At 37.1% G+C, this 19,098-nt stretch overlaps 1 protein-coding gene and 1 long non-coding RNA gene across 4 annotated transcripts in view; one reads left to right on the top strand and one right to left on the bottom strand.

Annotated features, from left to right (window-relative positions):
• Nucleotides 1-534: 534 nt before the first annotated feature.
• On the top strand, nucleotides 535-17,861 carry RRH (retinal pigment epithelium-derived rhodopsin homolog). The gene is made up of 7 exons (XM_042935688.1): nucleotides 535-688; nucleotides 6,447-6,637; nucleotides 8,311-8,410; nucleotides 9,096-9,249; nucleotides 10,134-10,302; nucleotides 15,357-15,535; nucleotides 17,206-17,861. Exons 1-7 carry the CDS (start codon nucleotides 583-585, stop codon nucleotides 17,318-17,320), a joined length of 1,014 nt encoding a protein of 337 aa, XP_042791622.1. The 5' UTR covers nucleotides 535-582; the 3' UTR covers nucleotides 17,321-17,861.
• Nucleotides 682-19,098, bottom strand: part of LOC122217956 — a 61,387-nt gene continuing 42,970 nt past the window's right edge. For all 3 annotated transcript variants that reach the window (XR_006201777.1, XR_006201778.1, XR_006201779.1), the window contains 2 exons: nucleotides 6,539-6,649; nucleotides 682-1,372 (listed from right to left, as the gene is read on the bottom strand). This is a non-coding gene — a long non-coding RNA (uncharacterized LOC122217956). The remainder of the gene's footprint in view (nucleotides 1,373-6,538; nucleotides 6,650-19,098) is intronic.

Genomic DNA, 19,098 nt, shown 5'->3' with positions numbered 1-19,098 from the left:
TCTGTCCCAAAAATAAATAAATTAAAAAAAAAAAAAAAAAAAAAGTACTTTTAGGGGAGTGAGATTTGGAAGGATGGAGGGAGACTACTTCTTTATGTCTGATTATTCAAATTGTTCTGGAAAAAGAAACTGAAATGGAAAAACTCGAATAGCTCAACAGAAAGTAGGGTCCTTAACCTGAATAGTTTTAGGTGACCAAAGCTGGTTCTTAATTTCAGGACTGATTTCCAGCAACAATCAGTTAAGTCAGCTCCCACACTGATTTTTGAGTATGTTTATTGTTTGAATGGGAGTGTACACTTGATAATCTCCTTAGATACTAAGCTGCTGCCCAAATTGTTTAAAATGCGTGGTGCTTGTTATTTCTCTGTATTTTGCTAATAAGCTTTTGCCTTGTTCTGGGAATTAAAATCCTTTCACTAGCCCAATTAAATTTGTTAAGGGAGGGCCTCTATGAAAAGGCCCTTCTCTGAGGTCTTTGAGTGGAAATGATTGGTTCTGAAAATTCTTCTTCATCGACTCTTAAAACATTTTATAATCATTGAATGCTCATTATGAGGGCTGTCTCAACTTCCCTCCAAAATGCTAAGGAATAACTTAAACAACAATTCAGACTCTAAAAATGAAGATGGCTCAGTCTTTTCACAGACTGAACACAATATTGTTGCAGCTTACTTGATCACAGCAGGTATGGATGTTTACTCCATTAACTGTTATTTTTCTTTCAAATGGGTGAAGAAAAACAGTTTTTCAGCATAAGTCAGTAGAAAAAAGTATGGGATCAGAGATGTTTCAAGTCCCTTATCCTTTCTGAGTTGGGGTGCTCATGTGGGCAATAGGGATGATACTACTTGCCCCGTTTCCTGGCTGTAGAGTGAGAGAACATGGATGGAAGGATAAATGAAGGCATTGTGAAGGGTGGTTAATGCCATAAGTTATTTTGAATCCTGATAAATAATGTGACAGTGGTGAAGTGCGGTTGAGAAAAGTTTTCTATAAAATGAATAATTTTTTAATAATCATCCATATATTTGGTTATTACATTGTCAAATTAAGGCTTTCTTGGGGAAGAGTGTGTACCATGGCAAAAAAGTATTTTTAGGTCATTTACTATTCTCCTACATCTTCTGTGTCGTCTTGTTTTTGGTGGTGGAATCTAATTAAGATCCTGGAAATCTAATTAAGGTCCTGGAAAGAAAATGAAAGTTGTAAAAAAAAGAGAGCAGACTGTATTGTTGTTGAAGACAAGGTGGAAATTCAGCTCATTCCCAGAATGCTGTATTGGAAAACTCTTGCACTTTGGATTTCATCCTTTAGTATCTATGCAACAGTGAGCAAATTCCCTCAGCTTTGTGTTCTTCCATTTTCTTATCTGAAAACAGGTTAAGAATAAGATACTTGTCATGATTGTTGTGAAGAGTAAAACTGAATGACTTAAACGACACATACAGTAGATGTTGGACACATATGTGTTTCTTTCTCCTCACACGCACACAGTCATTGATGTATATTGGATTAAGATAAAGGTGTTTACTGAAAAAGAAGGGTGGGGGAATGACAATAGAAGTTGTCTCATCTTTTTTAGGTATAGGTTGAATTGTATAAATTTTATACTAAGCAGTAACTTCATTTTCAACTCTATGCTCAGTAATGAGTTTTAGAAGTAACTGTACCTTGGGTTATCATTTTTTGTATTGACGTTTGAAAATGTTCAAAGATATTCAAAAGTGGAGTGAAAAGTATAAACAAATCCTATGGTACTCAGTTTATTCTTTCCAATTGCCTAGTTCCCCTATAATTCACAATTACTTCAGTGTTAGAAATTATGGTTCCTCAGATAATTTTTGTAAATTTTAGCACTATGCTAGCTTGTTCATTTGAATACCTCTGTATGATAAGTACTGACTGGACAAGTTCTAGTTTCTTTCTGTTTTTTTTTTTTTTTTGTGGTTGAAACAATATGAGAAAACAATATACTAATTAAAGAGAAAATCGTCACAATTACATAGAAATACTTGGTATACAAACCTTTGGTTTAGTTAGTTTTTTGTAGATGATCAAGAAAAGCTATCTTTTTTGACCTGTTTACAAACAATAGCATGCAAAGACAATTTCTTGTTAAGAAATTGTTCTCTCTGGTTCTTGTGCTCATAGCAGTAACAATAATAGCAATCTTACTACAACTACAAAGATGACCACCACTACCAACTACTGCTACTGTTATTTGAATTTTTGCACTATTCTAAATAATTACTCATATAGAATAATTCATCCTTATACTAAGTCAGTCAGTGACTTAGTTTTATCTTCCCTGTTTATACAGACAAAGTGTTTAAGTAACTTGCCCAACACACAAATCTACTAAGTAGCTACACCAGGATTTGAAGTAAGACATTTTGGTTCTAGAGCCCTCACATCTAACCTCAAAACTCTTTTTTTTTTAATTTTAAAATTTTTAATTTTTAAAATTCATTTATTTATTTTGAGAGAGAGAGAGAGGAAGAGCACACGTGGGAGCTGAGGAGGGACAGAGAGAGGGAGAGAGAGAATCCCAAACAGGCTCCGGGCTGTCATTGCAGAGCCCAATGCAGGGCTTGAACCCACAAACCGTGAGATCATGACCTGAGCTGAAATCAAGTATTGGACAATTAACTGATTGAGCCACCGAGGTGCCCCCAAGGGTCAGTTTTATTAAGGAATATGATGAGTATGTGTTATTTGGTTGTGGTTTTCGGATAAACTGAAGGGAGCATATCTAACCTCTTCATGCTTCTGTTGAAAGATTTATTGTTCTTTAGGTCCCCTAATTTAATAAAACCTACTCATCTTTCCAAACCCAAACCAAAAAAGCTATGAGAATAAAGCATTTATTTCATTTGTTACTTTTACCGAGAACTTATTTAGATTTTTTGTTTTTAATTTTTTCTTTTTTAAAAAAAAAATTATTTTGAGAGAAAGTGCACATGGATGGGGGGGGGGCAGAGAGAGAAGGGGTGAGAGAGAATCCCAAGTAGGCTCCATGCTGTCAGTGCAGAGCCCAACACAGGGCTTGAACCCACAAACCATGAGATCACAACCTGAGCCAAAATCAAGAGTTGGATGCACAACCGACTGAGCCACCCAGGTCCCCTCGTTTTTAATTTTCAATTTAATATTTCCCTTATAAACTTTTACCAACTTGAGCACTGTCTCTTAATCCAGGTAAGGCTGGGAGGCAAGAGGGCATGGTAAATTAAAGATGTGAAATAAATACATTATGAATGAATTGTAAAGTGAAGGGCAAGAGATATTAGGCTGCAGAGGAGGCTGTGTACCAGGTAATGAAGAATCACCTAAGTCATAAGGGTGATGAGTCATTGAATAATGTGATTCCACTTGCATTTTAGAAATGTGCTATATATTAGTAGCTAAGAGTCCACATAGGAGGCCCCTGTGTGATTAAGATTAAGAAGGATCCTGAGGAGGGACAAGTGGCAATGGGGATAGAAAGAAATAGACACACTCAAGAGCCAAAAGTTAGAATTGATGGTTGGGTGTGGCAATTGAAGGAGAAGGAGAGGGGATATCAAAGATGACAAGGTTTCTGTTTGGGGCTCCTGGTTAGATGGTGAAGCTATTCACCAAGATAGGAAAACACCTGGGGAGGAATAGGTTTGAGGCAGTAGGAGAAAAGTCTCTGGGTTCAGTTTGAGAGATGTCCAGTAAAAAGCTGGACATGTGGGTTTGAATTTTATGAGATCGATCTGGAAAGGATCAGCATATAGACTTGGATATGTATGAAATCACTCAAGATTATGTACTGAATGTGAAAAGAAAGGGTCTGGTACAGAAACTTGAACAATGCACATATTTAATAAGGTAGAGATAGAGAAATAAAGGTCAGATATAGATTAAGTAAGATCTACCAAAGAGATTGAAAGAAAGCCACAGAAGCCAAGGGGGAATTAATGTAGACTGAACTATTAAATGATCTATTATTATCTACTCCTTAGAAAATATCCACAGTTTGAGAAATAGAGCAGAGAGCTTGAGATAGCTGCTGAGCAAATAAAGGGCCAACTTGTTTACCGCATATCCCCCATTATATCTAAGACCTCCCCAGAAGTACAGTTAACTCTATTCTGGCTGTGTACTTGGTAGGCAACAACTTACTGTACTATGTTTTATCTGAACTTTTAAAACATCAAATTTATAATTAGCTTAGATTCTTCGATTCATTATTTTTTGGAGTATTTCTTGTATGCATGCTATAATACTTGATGCAAAAAATAGAGCCAAAGAGCGGGCCCTTGGCTGGCTCATTGGGCACAGCATGTTGCCTTTGATCTCAGGGTTGTGAGTTCCACCTCCACGTTGGGTGTAGAGATAACTTAAAAATAAAATCTTAAGGGGTGCATTGGGTGGTTCAGTTGGTTAAGCGTCCAACTTAGGCTCAGGTCATGATCTTGCAGTTCGTGGGTTCAAGCCCCACGGTGGGCTCTGTGCTGACAGCTCGGAGCCCGGAACCTGCTTCAAATTCCGTCTCCTCCTCCTTCTGCCCTTCCGCCGCTCGCACTCTGTCTCTCTCAAAAATAAGTAAACAAACAAAAAAAAATTTTTTTTAATCTTAAAAAAATAAAAATAGAGCCAAAGAATCATCAAATTTGCTATCACTATGCCTTACTTATGCTTTGCAGGAATAATAGAAATGAAAGAATATGAGTTTTAGTTGTGGTCTGTTTATTAAATAAATCTATATGCCACATACTCATAGAACACAGGAGTCGTTAGGAGCCTGAAATCTAGATGGGAAGACTAAGAATATATAAACGTTAAAGAATATATCATCACATAAGATTAATAATATATAATCTAAGCAAGCACTTTGGGAATTTAGAGAAGAGAGTATACTGTGGGTAGGGGAAGGCCCTAGGGTAGAACTGGGCTTGAATAGAACTTTGAAGGATAGGTAGCATTTGATTGAATAGGTACAGGAAAAAAGTACGTTGTTCCAAGTGGAAGAAATTGGAGTCAAAATTTACAACAAGCCTTGTGTATTTGATAAATAACTAGAATGGAGGGCTTGTTTTGACAAGTGAGGAAATTTGCTTAAAGAAAGTGAAAACCAATTAAGGCAAAAACTGGAATATCAGGTTGGGACATGTGGGCTTTTATCCTACAGCCAGTGGAGAGTATTGAAAGTTCTGAGAAGAAACATTAATTCTATGTTGTAGCAAGCTTATTCTGCCCCAGCAAGGAAGGGAAAGAATGGGAATCTGGAAGCTTAGCGTGACAGGATGCTAAAATGAAGTTTTGGATGAGGGTGCCAAGAAGTTCTTCCCCAGCTGATACTTTTGTGTGTTGGTGCTTGAAAACCTTCCCTCATTAGAACTGCTGGGGACTGCACACCAGTTGTACTCTTCATAATGGTGAATACAACTCTGTATTGTTGCTTACCCCTCTTTTAGCCCCCAGGAATCTGGTAATGGCTCTAGCCTCTCTCAGCCAAAATCTACTTCCCCATCCCCACTGTTACGACCTGGTATGACCCACATCTGGGATATTTACGCATACTTTGCAGCATGTAGGTTGTTAATTGGGCTAACATACGTGTCTGGTCCAGTCAACAATATTGCTTATTGTATATTAATACACGGCCATTCTGATTATGAAGTTCAGTCATCTATCTACCTGAGTCCAGCCTGTTCCAGGGCATTGACAACAATGAGTTTTGGGACCTGCAAGGCTAAGAATCAGATCCTAGTTTGTGGAAATTTGACTAGCGTGTTATCACCTGTGAAGCTTCTCAATGTACTTAAAAGCCAGCTTGACTTCCTTTTTGGATAGGCAAACCTTACAGTGTGCATTCTACAGATGTGTGTGAGTGAGTGTGTGTGTTGGATGCTTTGATTTGAACATGATGAATTTCAAGAAATATTGGAACAGTCATCTGATCTTATACATGATAGATCCCTAATAAATGTTTAATGACAATGAGTTGAAGGAAAAGGGATATGGAACTGGAGCATGGGTCAGGGCTTGAACGAGACAGAAGAGCTGTTAGGACAGAATCATAGTTGAGGCTCGAGAAAGGAAACTTGAGAGAGAGAAAGCTTCAGGCCTCAGGAAGGAGGAGGAGGAAGTTAGACTGCCAAAAGAGATGGTATGGTCATACATATATCTTAAAAATCAGCAGGGGTGGTATTATGAAAGATAAAGGAGCAATTTCAAGGGGAGAGTGATTAACCAGCCTTCAGTGCTATTTATGCAATTGGTAAATTCTGTTATTTTATTATTTCTATTGCACAAAAAGGCTGTGAAGATATTACAGTTTTAAGAACAGTTGAAGCTCCTCAAATGAATGAATTAAAATGGATTTGCTATTTGAAGGGGCTTAAATATTTGTGATACTACTTTTAAACACTCAAATTAAAAAAAAGTGATTTTTTTTTTTTATGTGTTCTCAGGTATGATAAGTATTCTCAGCAACATAATAGTTCTGGGCATCTTCATTAAGTACAAGGAACTTCGGACTCCCACAAATGCAATTATCATTAACCTGGCTGTTACTGACATAGGGGTCAGTAGCATTGGATATCCCATGTCTGCAGCTTCAGATCTGTATGGAAGTTGGAAATTTGGATATGCAGGATGTCAGGTATTGGAGATCCTTTGGGATGAAAGGAAAATAAAATAGATTAAAGAGATGTAAATTTAAATGTCTAAAAAAATTCCCACAGGTTTCAATCAAATAAGATCACACAGGATAATAGATAAAGCGCTCTTACTGAAAAGAACTTCAGGAGTGACTGGGAAATATATTCTTTAATAAGAGAAATGACCTTGGTAGCAATTATTATGTTTTCAAAATTTCCCCAACCCAAAGGAAAAAACAAAAAAATTAGCATTCAGCTAGAGAAGAAAAGTAAAAATTTGCATATTCAAAAAGAAATATCCTATTTTCATTTGAAACAATATTTAATGACAATATTTAATATTTAATGACAATATCATAATATCTAAGTAATACAGTTAAGCTATCAGGTTTTTTCCCCTATGGAAAGTCCTCCAATGGAGTTGCTATTAATTATATCTACTATTAATTTTACTGGCAAGAAAATATATAAATATTAATTTGCATATCCTAGTAGGCAGACATGACTTTTGGCCTGATTTTTAAAATCAGTTTACTATTTTAAAAAGTTTACTATTTTAAAAATTATAAAATAGAGAATACAATGTAATAGAGAATAATGAATACTCATGTGTGTACCACCTAGTTTTGTCAGATCTTAAGGTTTTGCAATATGTGCTTCAGGTTGTTTTGCTTTTTAAAGATATAAAACTTGAAAAATACTGTTGAAGGCCATTGCACACCATATCCAATCATATTTCCTTCTTTCCCATGAATGTTTTTCTATCTTAGTACATATTTAGGTGTACATAAACTAAACTGCATGGATATTTTAAATTCTGTATAAATGATGTATTGTTTGTGTTATACAATCTTCATGTTTTTGAGGTTTATCCATGTTGTTGGATGTACTCAATTTAACTGCTACATGATATTCCATTTTATGAACATACCGGAATGTACTTATTTTTCTGTTATTGAGTATTTATCCCCCATGTTCTTCTTTCACCAACAAGGCTTCAATGAACATTCTTATTCATGTCTCCTACAATATGTGAGAGTTTCTTTAAATATATTTCTCAGGAGAGGGTTGTAGAGAATATTCATCTTCAACTTCACTAGATGTGCCCAAATTGCTCTCCAAAATGGGTATGCCAATTAGGAGAACTTCTATGATTCCACATTCTCCCTAATGCTTGGGACTGTCAGACTTCTAATTTTTTTTTCATCATTTTTATGTGTCTGAATGGTATCTTACAATTTGCACTTCTTTGAATACATATTGTGGTTTACATCTTATGTCATAAATATTCAGATTCCCTCTTGTGTGAATCACTCATTTTTCTGTTTGTCTTTTCCCCTTGTTGAATTATCTACCTTGTAAACACTAGTATTTTGTTGGTTATATGCATTGTACCTCATTTATAGTTTGTTTTTTACTCTGTTAATAGAATATGTTGTATAGAAGTATTACTTTAAGTCTTAACATTTTATTTTAATTAGTGAAGTCCTAAAGCACTTTCCATAAATGCCTTTAATAAGCCAGTTACAATATGACGATGGAAAATGTATTTTAAAATTATTAAAATAAAAAACATTCAATGTATCTAAAATATATTCTAACACTGGAATAAAAATGTAAATATCTCTTGGGAGGGCATGTAGAATAGTGGGTTCTTTCCGATTTTGATTTTTAGATTTATGCTGGGTTGAATATCTTTTTTGGAATGGCAAGTATTGGATTACTCACTGTTGTGGCTATGGATCGATACCTGACCATCTGCAGTCCTAACTCAGGTATAGCACTTCTCTCAACTTTCTCAATGGAAGGTACTTCCTGCCTAAGTACCACTTAACACACATTTACTTTAAAATATAAATGTAAAAAAAAAACCCCATATATATATATACACACACATATATATGTATATATATACATATACATGTTATATATGTGTGTGTGTTTGTGTATGTATACATATACACACATGCATATATATGTGTGTGTGTGTGTGTAATGAATTGTAATCATGGTCAGTCTTATTTGTCTGAGAATCCTTGTTCAAAAGTTTCAATGATTTCCTATTATAATTACAATAAAATCCAAATTTCATAGCACAGCCTCCAAGGGCCTGTGTGGTCTGGCCCCTGGCTATCTTTCCAGCTTTGGCTAGGGCCTCTCACTTTGGAGTACTGGACAAGGCCTTTCCCACTTAGGGATCTTTGTACATGCTGTTTCCCTAGGCCTGGAAAGTGTTTCTCCCTGCTTGTCCTCTGGCTGACCCTTTTTACCATTCAGGTTTTGGCTTAAATGCCATTTTCTTTTCTGAATATAAATTCACATAGATAGGCCTCTGAATGAATTAAAGTGCTTTGCAAAGAATCTACTTGACAACAAATTTGAATAGTTAGTAAAAAACAAAGTGGAGGTATGAATTCATCACTGGCAAATGATGCTAATATTTCATCTGTTTGTTAATAGGAAGAAGAATGACCACCAACACTTACATCAGCATGATTCTGGGGGCCTGGCTCAATGGTCTCTTTTGGGCTTTGATGCCTATCATAGGGTGGGCTAGTTATGCCCCAGATCCTACTGGGGCTACTTGTACCATAAACTGGAGGAAAAATGATGCGTAAGAGACACATTTACACTTTATAATCAAATACTTCTAATGTAGACATTTTCTCACCATTTCAAATTTAAGGTCAGGTCAAATGTTTTCCAATCAGAGTGTGGCAAAGTGCTTCCTTGGTGGTGACATGTGAATCCAGCATTGAATTACTCTTGTTTGCAAGTAAAGGCCATCCAGCTCCCTTGTTCCCCTTACCCTTTTACATCCTCTCCCGTGGCACCAAAGTGGGCACAGAAGCACCCTTTTGGTATTTGTAACTCAGAGATAGAATCCAAAAGGGAAAAGGGAGTGTTAATATCGCTAGACAGCATGCAGCTCTGCGGGAAGCCCAGGCTGAGTCCCTACTATCTTTTCAAGATGGTCTGGTGATAAAGCTGAAATTACACAGCAAAAGCAGTCACTGTAAGGATTCGATTGTTTGTTAGTTTTGCTTCTCTGTATTTACCAGGAAAAAGAGGGTAACTTCGTTTATTAAAGAAAACGGAAGACTACTCAGAAAAACAAGTAGAAAATTTCTGAATCTAAATTTAAGATTTTTCTGTAAAGGGGCAATAGTAAATATTTTTATGCTTTACAGACAAGACTGTCTCTGTTATAATTGTTCAAGCCTGCCTGTGAAAGCAGCCATAGATGGTATATAAATGAATGTAGTTCCAATAAAATTTAATTTACAAAGACGGATGACAAGGCTGGGTGTGGCCTGTAGGCTACACTTTGCCAACTCCTAGTCTAAAGGAATTAGTTAAATATCCTTCCTAAGCTATTTAATAATACAGTGACTGTTTAACAGTGCTAGTATTATTTTTAATATTGTCCTATTTCCTTTGCCCTATTTAGCACTTTAAACAAGTAGTGATTTAATGATTCCCTTTTCTTGTTTTCAGATCTTTTGTTTCTTTCACGATGACAGTTATTGCGATAAATTTTATTGTACCCTTGACAGTGATGTTTTACTGTTATTACCATGTCACTCAAACCATTAAATGCCATGATACTAGTAACTGCACTGGATACCTCAACAGAGATTGGTCAAATCAGGTAGATGTGACAAAGGTAAGATTAAAATCCTTAAAATGTTTTTGCAATGGAGCTTTTACACATATGTGGTCTATATTATAATCACCTCTCCCCAACACCTGATTCTTATTCCCTGGCTCTTTTTCTTGTTTGCCTTCATATTTCTTTCTTTCTTTTAATGTTTATTCATTTTTTGAGAGAGACAGAGACAGAGAGAGGCAGAGCGCGAGTGGTGGAGGGGCAGAGAGAGGAACACAGAGAATCCAAAGCAGGCTCCAGGCTCTGAGCTGTCAGCACAGAGCCCCACGTGGGGTTTCGAACCCATGAACCATTAGATCATGACCTGAGCTGAAGGCAGATGCTTAACCGACTGAGACCCCAGGCGTCCCTGCCTCCATATTTCTAAATGATGTGTTTATCTGCTGTTTTGGATATTTTTATTTGCTATTACTCTTGATTTTCCCACTATGGACAATGAGAATTTCTCTCTCTTATATCATCTTTCCCACTCCTCTACCCCAACCTTTTTTCCTCATCTTGTCAGTATAATGTTAATATTTGGTTACATTATTTTACATTATCGTAACTACCTAAATTTTGTTTATTGCAGACCTCTGTAAGGTTCTGTGATTTGTATTTTTTTAAACAAATTGTTTTTCTTTTGGGGTAAATAATTCATTCCTTTCTTTCTTCCTCCCTCCTCCTCTCTGTCTCCTCTTCTGCTCCCCATCTGTCCTACCCTCCCCACCACCATAGTTATGGTTACTGTTCTGTGTACCTATTGCCAATTCATCTCTTAACTCCCTACCAGAAGTGCCAATCTCCTCTCAATATTTTCTTTTTTTTTTTTCTTTTAAAAAAAAAATTTTTTTTTAACGTTTATTTATTTTTGAGACAGAGAGAGACAGAGCATGAACAGGGTAGGGGCAGAGAGAGAGGGAGACACAGAATCTGAAACAGGCTCCAGGCTCTGAGCTGTCAGCACAGAGCCCGACGCGGGGCTTGAACTCACGGACTGTGAGATCGTGACCTGAGCCGAGTCGGTCGCTTAACCAACTGAGCCACCCAGGCGCCCCTCCTCTCAATATTTTCAAATGCATCAGAGACTAATTGACTTTATCCTTTTTTTTTTTTTTTTTTGGAACAGTCCCTCCTGGCACTTCCAAGTGTCCTGCTCTATACTGGCCCTTCTCTAAGACCACTGCCAGCATCCTCAGATCTCTTTATCACCAACTGGGAATGTCTTTGGCCTCTTTCCTGGGTTGAATCACCTGTATTCTGGCTTGCGTATCTTCCTTTTTCTTGGTTACTCTCTCATTTGGTGGAACACATTCTCAAGTAGATTTCTGAGATTATAGGGAGGTATATTTTTTAAAGATTTTGTTGCCTGAAAAATGTCTTAATTCTATGATTATATTTGACTGTTTGCCTTGTATGGAATTTTAAGTAGAAAACGATTTTCAAAGAGTTTTGAAAGCATTGCCTTATAGCTTCCCAGCTTCCGGTGTTGCTATTACGAAGGCTGACAGCATGCTTGTGACAGTCCCTTTGTAGTGATCTATGCATTCTCTCTGGAAGCTTGAAGGATCATTTCTGTGTCTCCAATTTTCTAGAATTTCATGCAGATGTGCCTTGATGGGGCTCTTTAGTCACCATGTGCTGGGTACTTGGTGAGTTCTTTCAATATGAAGACTCAGGTCCTCCCCTTCTGGGAGACTTCTTGTATTATTTCTCTGGCGATTTCCTCTCTCTGTTTTGTTTTTCCTGTTCTCTTTTTCTGGAAGTCCTTTTTTTTTTAATATTAAATTTCCTGGATTTACCTTCTAATTTTCTTAAATTTTCTCTCCTATGTTGTCTCTGTCTTGAGCTTTGTTTCTGTTTGTTTCTTTCTGAGAGATTTCCTCAACCATGTCTATGTCTGGGGTTGGGTGAGAAAAATGAGGCTCAAGACTTGGGTGCAAAATTTAATTTTTTTTTTAAACGTTTATTTATTTTTTTGAGACAGAGAGAGACAGAGCATGAACAGGGGAGGGGCAGAGAGAGAGGGAGACACAGAATCTGAAACAGGCTCCAGGCTCTGAGCCGTCAGCACAGAGCCCAACACGGGGCTCGAACTCATGGACCGTGAGATCATGACCTGAGCTGAAGTCAGATGCTTAACCGACCAAGCCACCCAGGCGCCCCGGGTGCAAAATTTAATCAGGCACCACAAAACTCAGTAATCCCCACCCCCCCCAACACACAAAGTAGTTAATGTATTTTTATTATTTTTTTTAATGCTTATTTATTTTTGAGACAGAGACACACAGTGAGTGTGGGGGAGGTGTACAGAGGGAGACACGGAATCCCAAGCAAGCTCCAGGCTCCAAGCTGTCAGCACAGAGCCTGACACGGGGCTCAAACTCACCAACCGTGAGATCGTGACCTGAGCCGAAGTCTGATGCTTAACTGATTGAGCCACCCAGGTGCTCCAGTTAATGTAGCATTTTTTAAAAAAATCAAAATTAATGTCAGAAACTCACTGAACAAAATATAAAATTTTAAATAAAGATAGGATCTCACCCTGAGCTTGCATGACTCACCTCAGTACCCTGATCCTGGCTAATCACATTGTTCAACTTTTCTATTGCATTTTAAAAATTCTCCTCTTTCTTTTATAGATAGGGCATAGGAGAAAGCCCATTTTTATAGATAAAAAGAATTAGTTTACACCCTCTACTCCTTTTCAATAGCCCCCTCTTCTTGTTTTATGGATATGTATCTTCTCTCATTTCTGTTCATCACATATTTGTTTCCCCTGAATTTCTGCATCATTTTTTGGTATCTTTTTAAAAAATTTTTTTTTTTTCAACGTTTTTTTAAATTTATTTTTGGGACAGAGAGAGACAGAGCATGAACGGGGGAGGGGCAGAGAGAGAGGGAGACACAGAATCGGAAACAGGCTCCAGGCTCCGAGCCATCGGCCCAGAGCCTGACGCGGGGCTCGAACTCACGGACCGCGAGATCGTGACCTGGCTGAAGTCGGAGGCTTAACCGACTGCGCCACCCAGGCGCCCCGGTATCTTTTTTAAAAAAAGAATTATCATTGAAGTATAGTTGGCATACAATGTTATATTAGTTTCAGGTGTACAACATAGTGATTCAATGATTCTCTACATGATACAATGTTCACCACAATAATTGTAGTTACTATCTGTCACCATTAAATGTCATTGTAATATTATTGACTATGTTCCCTATGCTGTACTTTCACCTCTATGACTTATTTATTTTATAACTGGAAGTTTGTACCTCTTAATTCTCCTCACCTATTTTACTCATCCCCTATGTTTCTCCCCTCTGGCAACCACGCTTTCCATATTGATGAATCTATTTCTGTCTGTCTGTTTGTTCATTTGGTTTTGTTTCTTAGATTCCACATATAGGTGGAATCATATGGTATTTGTCTTTCTCTGTCTGACTTATTTCACTTAGCATAATATAATACCCTCTGGGTCCATCCATGTTGCAAATGGCAAAGTTTCATTCTTTCTATGGGTAAGTGATATTCCATTGTGGTGTGTGTGTGTGTGTGTGTGTGTGTTTAGGTACATATATATGTATATAATTTATATATATACATTAGATAGATACACACACACACACACACCATTTTTGTCTCTGCCTGTCAGTTTGTTTCCTCAATATCTGGTGGTCAGCGACTGTCTCCTACATATTTAAAAGTGATACACTAAAAAGCTGATTGTGAGCTCTGGACTGCTCCTCACTGGGATGTTTCCTTGGGGGGAATTTCTGACACTGTGTATCTCCAGGTATTTTCTCCTGGGCTGGTCAGTTCCCAAGGAGATTCTTTCATGTTCCTTAGTGGGAAGCACAAGTCTGTTTCCCAGATTCTCACGGCTCAGAGCAGGGAGGGGACAGACAGCATGCAGCACCCCTTTCTTACAGTGCTCCAGCTCTCTGCTAAGCCCAAGATCCTATAGTTTCCTACCTCTTAGACTGAAGCTCTGGGATTCTTCTGGGGAGGGGATGGGGCAGTTGCATGGTGGAATGGTAAGGGGATTCAGAAGTTTTTCTGTTTTTGCAGATTTCAATGAGTTCTGCTATTTTAAGTTCCATGTGCTGCCCTACATTCAGAGCTAGCTGTTACCTCCAATTCCAGGGACTTTCTGAAGTTCTGCGTAATGGATTAGTCTCTATTTCATGTTCCCTCACTGATGGTACTTTTAAAAGTTTTTTAAATTTATTTTTAAATTATTCTTATGTCTGATAAATAATTTGATGCTTGCCCAATGATTATTCAGTTTTAATTTTTACAAGGCTATTGTCTAATCTGTGATTCTCAGACCTTAAGGGTTTAGATCTTTTTAAACCTCTTTCTATCATTTTAGTGGACAATCAATAAGGAACAATGTAAAAATTATAATTTTTTATATAAAGGAGATGCAAGGGAGCTGCGTTACAAAACTATCTGCACTGTACATCTATGTGGAGCTTCTGTATTACAATACAATGAACTCAATATACGACTTTGGTCTTTTCAAGATTGAACTTAGAAAGTGAGAAAGTTAGTTTTTAGATTAGCAAATAATGAGAGTGAGAGGAAAAAGCACAATGCCAGCAGTCCATAGCACAATTACTAGAAATGGGTTAAGAGTGGGTTTTCATGTGCCTTTCATCAAAGCCAGCTTTTGTATTCTTCCTTTCCCAGATAAAGAGGACATCCTTTACATCTGTATAACATTCTACTCATTTAATAAGTTCTTGTTATCATAGAGGACTTCAGGCACATAAGCAAAGTACAATGAGGTTTGGAAAAATTCAGTTTTTGGGGTGCCTGGGTGGCTCAGCCAGTTTAGCATCTGACTTCAGCTCAGGTCACGATCTGCCAGTTCGTGAGTTCGAGCCCCACATCAGGTTCTGTGCTGATGGCTTGGAGCCTGGAGCCTGTTTCAGATTCTTTGTCTTCTTTCTCCCTCTCTCTCTGCCCCTTTCCTGTTCTCTCTCTCTCTCAAAAATAAACATTAAAAAATTTTAAAAATTTCAATATTTTAGATATTGGGTTTGCCAAATATTGATTTATTTTACAGATGTCTGTGATAATGATATTTATGTTTCTGGTGGCGTGGTCCCCTTATTCCATCGTGTGCTTATGGGCTTCTTTTGGTGACCCAAAGAAGATCCCTCCCTCAATGGCCATCATAGCTCCACTATTTGCAAAATCTTCTACATTCTACAATCCCTGTATTTATGTGGTTGCTAATAAAAAGTAAGTAATGTCTAAAATGCTTTAAAAAAAACAGATATAGAAAGAATGTTAAAAAAAAAATTAGGGGGGTTGGAGAGTGACAGAAATTCACTTCAAACTAGTGTAAAAATTATTTGGCTCATGCAACTGGAGAAACATCTAGGCCCTTAAATGCCTAGAGCTCCAGTTCTATGAGAGCCTCTTCCCACATGGAGGTGAGATAATCACAGCAACACAAGACCCAAGTTCTACCATCTAAGCTTTTCCAAATTCGAGTTTCGTCTCAGACAGCTCCCTGGCCGAAAAGCTGCTCGAAAGTTGTTAGTGGGCTCAGCTTAGTTCTCGTGGTTACCCCACCCAAAATACATGGAATTGATTTTCCAAAGAAAAGAGTGGTTCTATTACCAGAAAAGGGACAAGGTGAAGAAGACAACGTTGAACTCCATAAGTGGGTAGCATAGTTGTATATTAGAACAGAAGACATTCAGATGCAAGAGAAAAACCCAGTGCTAAAATAAAAGGACTTCAGGGGTGGGTAGTCATTCAGGATAATAAAGAATCCCCCACTTTCCCCTCTCCCCCCTTGTTGGGACTCAGCAATATTTCCTCTGTGAAGCTTAGATTATTTTATTTCCTGTTACTGCAGAAAGGTGGAATAACTAATTTATTGTCCTTAAATATTTGATAAGAAAAATCTCAGTACAGGTCAGGTAATTTGATCCTGGAATGCCAGCGATGCTTCTATTAAACTTACGTTATTTAGGCACGTGTTTGGTAGAGCAGCTTTAGCTACAGGAATACAGGGAAACAAAAACTTTTAAGAGCAAACAGACCACATAAGAATAACGAACACATTTTTATTTATTTTGAGAGAAAGGGTGCACATGCATGCCTAAGTTAGCAGGGGAAAGTCAGAGAAAGAATCTCAAGTAGGCTTCTCGCTGTCAGCGTTGAGCCTGATGCAGGGCTTTATTTCACGAACTGTGAGATCACGACTTGAGCTGAAATCAAGAGTCAGAGGTTTAACGGACTGAGCCACCGAGGCGCCCCAAGAACACATTTTAAATTCAGAGCCTATTGGTAGTTCTTTTGGAAAGATTAGTCATTTTCAAGCTCCCCTTAATTTCAACTGGCCTTTGTTCAGAAGAACAAATGCATGAAACACACATCCTTGGTTCAAGTAAACTGTAATTGACATTAGAAGTGTCATCTTAAACAGGCATAATTATTGATTTGTATTAAATGCCTTCAATATTTATAATCAGTGGTGTAAAACTGGTCTCTAACTGTACCATATACCTTATACATTTATGAATGCTTTTTTTTTTATTAAAAAAAATTTTTTTTTAACGTTTTATTTATTTTTGAGACAGAGAGAGACAGAGCATGAACAGGGGAGGGTCAGCGAGAGGGAGACACAGAATCTGAAACAGGCTCCAGGCTCTGAGCGGTCAGCACAGAGCCCGACGCGGGGCTCGAACTCACGGACCGCGAGATCATGACCTGAGCCGAAGTCGGCCGCTTAACTGACTGAGCCACCCAGGCGCCCCTATGAATGCTTTTAAAGTTGGAGGCAGAAATTTATTTGGAGATGACAATTGGCAGTAGAGGCATCTTAGCCATATTTGAAAATGCTTTAATAGTTCCAAATCATTATAGGATAATGCCAGATTTCCCCTTTTTTACTGTAGATTTCGGAAGGCGATGTTTGCCATGTTCAAATGTCAGAATCACCAACCTATGCCCGTGACAAGTATTTTACCAATGGATGTATCTCAAAACCCACTGACTTCTGGAAGAAAGTGAAATAAGAGAAAAAGCACACAGTATCAAAATTTTTTTATTTACTTTTTTCTCCAATGGTTTAGTTTTATTTTAAATATGATCATGTTTAGATCAGATACATAGATTATTGTCCTATTAGACCCTAAATGCCTCAAGTGTTTCTCCTATTTCTTCTATTTGTGGGATGGCTACTGTAGTGAATGTTTCTTTATGCCCTTTATGTAAACTTATGTCCATCTCCTTTGATGAAGCTAGGCAGATGAGATTAAGGCCCATTCTATTTCTCCCAATCATGGCATTCATTACACTGTATCAATGACCAAGTAACTTGCCTGGGTCCTCCATTAGACTCGAAGTAGCCATTATTTTAATATTGAAATAAATTAATAATAATAAATAGTCTTCAGTAAGTAAATTACAGAAATGAGTTGTTGGATGTTCCTAGATGGAACTAGATGGAAAACATTTTTAGCATTTCACTCTTAAAATTTTAATGCAAATATTAACATACTATTTAACAAAAATAATCAAATGAATATTAAACACTTGCTTCTAAATCACATTAGTTGATGCACATATTTACTTTATATAGCAATATAATTTCTGTATATTATTATGTATTCTGCATTTTCAATTAACATTTTTCTGTATATATATTTCCATATATTTGCCACTAGACTTAATTTAATGAGTGGGTTTTTTGTGTTTTGTTCTTTTGTTCCTATTTTGTCTGAAATTTACTTCATAGTGGCAAGAACACAGCATGCAATCTACCCTTTCAAACAGTTTTTAAGTGTACAGTATAGTATTGGTAACTGTGACTACAGTATTGCACAGCAGATCTGTAGAACTTATTGTCTTGCTTAACTGAAATGGCTATTGATAGCTGTATGCTTGCTCTTTGATGTATTCTTAGCACATAACTGCATGTTGCTTGGTACATAGTAGGCACTCAATAAAAAAACTGTTGAATGTGGAATGCATTTGTAGACTCATGTATTTGTTGTTTGAAATAACCATTAAGCATAGTATGATAGTGTAATACTGTTTAAATAATGGACATTTAAAATCTGCAGTATTTTATTTTAATTGAGCACAATTTGCTGACTTTATTGTTTCTATATGCATTCTATCAGTTTTAAATAAAACTTCCCATGATATTCTTACTTTTATAGAATTTCCTTTTGAAAAAGGTTTTTTTTTTGGTTTAAAGATGATTGATAGAACTACCCAATACAATAATAGCAAGATTAAATTATATATGTGTGTGTGTGTGTGTGTGTGTGTGTGTGTGTGTGATCAGGCAAGGCCAATCAATACACACACACATACACACACACACACGCCACTAAATCCATGACTATCAACTGTCGATGAGGATTTTCCATCTTCTGTGATTGGAGGTAGTTTTTAATTATTGAATTACATTTTTGTTTTCTGATAGAGCCTAATTTTGCTAAAAGAAATGGATCTTCAGATCTGGCTTGATGCCCGTAACTTGGGAAACTAATGTAGAATAAAATATATTCTTAAACCAAGATAATGGCCTTCATTACAAACAAACATGCTGCACTGAGGTGATGTGGGAGAGCTGCAGGAGACATTCTCACCAGAGCCTGGGTCCTGCTACTCAGTGGTGGATTGAAGCATTTTGCCTAAAAAATCTAGGTACTGGGTTTTGTTTACTTTGTTTTTGGAGATCACAAATGCAAAAACTATAATTTACAATGTTATATAAATAAGCTGCAGTATTTTCTAGCACCCCTAAAACATTGAATTGTTTTAAACGTTAAGTGTAT

This window comes from Panthera leo, chromosome B1 (assembly GCF_018350215.1).
Source record: "Panthera leo isolate Ple1 chromosome B1, P.leo_Ple1_pat1.1, whole genome shotgun sequence".
NCBI classification, from domain to species: Eukaryota; Metazoa; Chordata; class Mammalia; order Carnivora; family Felidae; genus Panthera; species Panthera leo.
This window is presented reverse-complemented; position numbering and strand designations above follow the sequence as displayed.

What these genes read in the sequence shown, in the direction of transcription:
- RRH (XM_042935688.1), top strand. Translation starts at nt 583, where the DNA reads ATGCTAAGGAATAACTTAAACAACAATTCAGACTCTAAAAATGAAGAT. An exon ending in AGCTTACTTGATCACAGCAG is followed by an intron (nt 689 to 6,446) that starts GTATGGATGTTT and finishes ATGTGTTCTCAG; the next exon opens with GTATGATAAGTATTCTCAGC. An exon ending in TTGGATATGCAGGATGTCAG is followed by an intron (nt 6,638 to 8,310) that starts GTATTGGAGATC and finishes TTTGATTTTTAG; the next exon opens with ATTTATGCTGGGTTGAATAT.